This window comes from Sorghum bicolor, chromosome 3 (genome assembly GCF_000003195.3).
Source record: "Sorghum bicolor cultivar BTx623 chromosome 3, Sorghum_bicolor_NCBIv3, whole genome shotgun sequence".
In the NCBI taxonomy this organism is placed as follows: domain Eukaryota; kingdom Viridiplantae; phylum Streptophyta; class Magnoliopsida; order Poales; family Poaceae; genus Sorghum; species Sorghum bicolor.
Window position 1 is genome coordinate 38111992 of NC_012872.2, and position 4636 is coordinate 38116627.

General features: G+C 49.9%; 1 protein-coding gene across 1 annotated transcript; it reads left to right on the forward strand.

Annotated features, from left to right (window-relative positions):
- On the forward strand, positions 440-1646 carry LOC110433689. The gene is made up of 2 exons (XM_021456202.1): positions 440-965; positions 1049-1646. The coding sequence occupies exons 1-2, from the start codon at positions 440-442 to the stop codon at positions 1525-1527; spliced, it is 1005 nt and encodes a 334-aa protein (XP_021311877.1). The 3' UTR covers positions 1528-1646.

Consider the following 4636-nt stretch of genomic DNA (forward strand, 5'->3'; position numbering starts at 1 on the left):
CTTCGGTGCTCCATGTCCCCCGACGAACCAAACATTGTCATGGATGACAACAAGGAGGCGGAAAAGTGGGAGCATCTCGAGGAGCTTCGTCTTTGGATGAAGCACGTCGTGGGCCTCATGTCCGACATCGTCAACAATATCCTAGGCCAAGCTTTCTTTGTATGGACCCCTCCATTCTCATCATTTTGAATTTCTCATTTCGCCTACGCGCTTATCGCTTTGCGTTCTTTCGCAGGATTTGAAAGAGACCTCTCGGCTGAAGTCGGGCTTCATTCATGCGACAAGGGTGGCTGGGAGCATATTCATCTTCTCAAGGATCAGCTCCTCGAGTCGCAAGAAAAGCTTCTTAAGGTACTTAAGGAGCTTACTGCGGCCGAGTAGGAGAAATAGGAGAGAGAGGCTGCCCTGACCGAGGCTCAGAAGGCCTTGTCCGATACAAATGGTAGGGTCTCTCGGGTGGACGAAGACACTCGTGTCGCTCAGGAGGCCGTGGAGAAAGCAAAAGAGGAAGCCACTCAGTCGAAGGCAAAAGACGAAGGCTGCTTTGGCCAGGGAGGCGGCCGCTAAGGCTCAGGAAGAAGCAGCACAATATAAGGATGAGGCCATCGACCTTGACAAGGTGAAGAGGCTCGTAGAGTCGGACCTAGCCGCCGCCCGACGCAAATATGCCGGGCTGAAGGAGGAGCTTCTAAATAGTGAGATTGCTCAGGGCACGGCGGAGGAGGCCGAGAAGAAGGTCCATGAGGACCTTGAGGTAGAACAGGCCTGCTCTCGCAACCTTTCTGATGACATCAACCGTCTAAAGAAAGCGCTACAAGAGAAAGAAGACGCTATCCTGCTGTTGGGCAAGCTGATCGAGGACCTGCGGGTCGACAAGACGGAGCTGGCCCGCTCCTCTGAGAATATCAAGAAAGCCAACACTGACCTGGTTGGCGAAAACACGACTCTTGAGGAGAGGATCCGCGGTAGGTTTTCTATGCTTTTATGTTTTCTTTGTTTGTGCGGTGTTCCTTTTCTATCATCTGATTCCTTATTTTGGTCACTGTAGGGCTTAAGGATGATCTGCTGGCAGCCCAGGCCGATTCCCAGTCTCTTAAGGCACAGATCAAGGGGGAGGTCGTGTTGACAGGTCGACTAAGAACAGCAATTAATGACCTCTCGACCTCTTGGGAGCTCGAGCCTGCAAACAAGATGGGGGAGGCGGCTCGAGGCAATGCTCTAATTGACCAGCTATGCTACTTGGGTGCCACTCTGAGGGACCGAGTGCGAGACACACTCCATACTGGGGTGAAGCGGGCTATGGCGGTCGTCTGCTCGGGCTTCTCCTATGATATGGAGGTAGTGTCCCATGGCTTCGTCACAAACATCTCCAAGACCGATGCTGAGAACGAGGAGAGGTTCCATGCCTTGATCGATGAAGCAGAGGTTCTTGGCGAGAGGTTGGTGAAGCTGTTCGAGCCAGAGGTGCTCCCTCCTGAAGCCGACGCGGGCGCAGAAGATGGGGGTGAGGGCAGAGATGATGACTAAGGCCTGCGAGCCTAATCTGGGTACTTAGACCCATTGTAATATATTTAGCACTTCTCTTGCTGCTCTTGTTATTTCTATGCTCTTGTTATTTTTATGCTTGAGTTTCTTTATTGCCTTGCTCCCTAAGTTCATGTTCCTCGATCGATCTTTCATTAAAAAAGACTTCGATTGCCTCGAGGGTAAGGGAGTGAGTAGAGTTACCATAGCCCAGAGGCATAGGGATTCTCAGGCTCGACGTCCCTCGACCCATAAGGGGCTCAAGGTGCCTTTACTACACGATCGTGTGGGGTTTCCTTAGGGCTTGAAAGGGAAAAGATAATGTCGAGCTTTTCAAAAATCATTCGATTTTTAGGAGCCTATTTGGTTCCCCCCTGCTAGCCCCCAAGGGAGTTTTGACTATGACGGGTCATAGTCGAGACTTCCTCCTAATGTCGAGATTTGATTGTACTATTAGGTACTACTTTGACAAAGTTCTTTCATTCATTAAAATATACATTCACAGAGCCTTGATGGTACAAGATGTATATGAAATATAGAGCCTTGAATCTTTAGGGGTAGAATCGATGTAGCTGTTCGATGTTCCATGCGTTGGTGAAGACCTCCCCCTTTTCATCCATGAGCTTGTTTGTCCTAGGCTTCAGGACCTCAGCTACCATGTATGGACCCTCCCAAGGTGGGGTCAGCTTGTGGCATCCTTGATTACTTTGCCGTCGACATAGGATGAGGTCGCCTACGTTCAGGTCCCTTTTCTGTACATGGTTGTCGTGGTAGCATCGAAGCTTCTGTTGGTACATTGCTGAATTGAGGAGAGCCATGTCCCGATCTTCCATGAGTTGGTCGACTGTGTTTCTCAAGTCTCTTTGTTCGTCTCCTCGTTGTATGCTTTGAGTCGGGGTGATCCCTACTCGAGGTCTATTGGAAGCACAGCCTCAGAGCCATAAACCATGGAGAACATGGGAAATTTCGTGGCTCTACTTGGCGTCGTTCTTAAGCTCCATAGGACCGAGGAGAGTTCCTCGACCCATTTCTTGCCGAATTTCTTCAACCAGTTGTAGGTTCTAGGCTTGAGCCCTTGTAAGATCATGTCGTTGGCACGCTCGACCTGGCCATTAGTCCGAAGGTGAGCCACTGCAGACCAATTCACATGGATGTGATGCCGATCACAGTAGTTCAAGAACATTTTGCCATTGAACTGGATTCCATTATCGGTGATGATGATGTTGGGTATTCCAAATTGGTGGATTATGTTGGTGAAGAAAAGGATGGCTTGCTCGGAGCAAATGTTCGTGATAGGTCGAGCCTCGATCCATTTGGAGAATTTGTCGATGGCCACCAACATATGGGTATACCAACCTGCCGCTTTCTGGAGGGGACCCACAAGGTCGAGGCCCCATACCATGAACGGTTAGGTGATGGGGATCATCTGTAGAGCATGAGCTGGGAGGAGGGTCTGCTTGGCCTAGAATTGGCACCCGTGGCATGAACGAACAAGCTCGATGGCGTCAGCGATGGCCATTGGCCAGTAGAACCCTTGTCAGAAGGCGTTGTCGACGAGGGTTCTAGGAGCCGCGTGGTGGCCGCAAGCCCCCGATTGTAGATCCTCGACGAGTTTCCATCCTTCCTCCACGGTGATGCAGCGTTGCAAGATCCCTGTTGGGCTTCACCGGTGCAGCTCATTGCTTTCGTCGTAGATCACATATGATTTGGCCCGTCGAGCGATATGATAGGCCTCAGCTCGATCTTCTAGTAACTCGCCCTGGATCAGGCTGTCGAGGAAGGGCATACGCCAATCAAATGTTCGGCTGGGGTGTCGAGATGGTTGCTTGATCTCCATCACCTCTGCTGCTGCCAGTAGGGCCTCCACCGTATTGATAGGCTCGGAAGAGGAGGCCTTAATGCTCGCCGCTATGCTGAGGTCGATGGATGGCTCGAGCAGGTCCCTCGAGAATGCGTTTGGTGGGACAGTGCCTCGAGTGGACGCAATCTTGGCAAGCTCGTCCGCCGCTTTGTTGTATCGCCGTGCGATGTGAACGGGCTTGAGGCCGTGGAACTTGTCTTTGAGCTTGCGTATTTCCTTGCAGTAGGTGTTGGGTATTTTGAACGCAAACAGAAAAATCCGCAAGCGCACGGATACCGATGTAGCTTTCACCCGGGAGTATTCCAGAGTATCGATTTTCCACAGGGAACGTGAGTGTACTAATTAAGATTCAAGATTGCCCAAGGATAACTATATAATTATTTTTGGTGGGAAGAGAGGAAGTTTCCTGAGAGTTCTCTAGTTGATCTAGGAATCAAGAATGACTTCAAAGATTATTTATTTCGGGACATCAGAACACTAACCACAGAAAGAGATGAGAAGGGGGCTAGGAAGCTCTGACTTGGGTCCTACAAACACCAATCCGAACGAGGTGGAATATGTCGACCGTTAGGGCTGTCACTACCCTAGGGCTACCACAACAATCCGCAGGATTGGGTGCAATTCTAGGTAATTGCAAGACTAAACACCACGTCTAATCTATTAATTACTACTCTAGCGTTTCAAAGACTAGAGCACTTGATGCAAGCAGGAATCCAATAAATAACTTGAATGTAAATAAAGTAATTAAATAACTTAGGAATTATGAATTGAAGAACTTGGAGAACGATGAAGAACGAACCAGTTGCTGCAAAAGGACAATGTTGAGGAAGATCCGACAGATCCGGCTCCTCCTTCGCTCTCCTCTTCTCTCTCCCTATTTTCTAGATTACAACTAGAACTAACTAGAACTAGAACTAGATGAACTAGAACTAGATGAACTAGAGGGATCCTCTCTACTTGGATGAATAATTGAAACTCTAGCTTTGATTCTGTAGAAGAGATATGTTCTCCAGGGGCGAGGGGGCCTGCTTATATAGCCCTTCCAAATGAGCGTGGGCCGTCAGATCAAACCGACCTTAATCGCACGGTTTTTCTTGATCCTCAAAGGTGGTGGAGCACGATCCACGAGACCTGCCCTAATTGGTCACCAGGGCACGGTGGGCGCCCAAGGGGGGAGGGCGGGCGCCCTGCCCCCGGGTGTGCTCGGCCTCGCGTTCGTTTCCATAGCTTCTAGAGTCTTCTAGATGATAG

Excerpts from the sequence above, each read along its gene's own strand:
- LOC110433689 (XM_021456202.1), top strand. The coding sequence starts at position 440 with ATGGTAGGGTCTCTCGGGTGGACGAAGACACTCGTGTCGCTCAGGAGG. Across the intron at positions 966-1,048 it reads TCTTGAGGAGAGGATCCGCG|GGCTTAAGGATGATCTGCTG; the intron begins GTAGGTTTTCTA and ends TGGTCACTGTAG.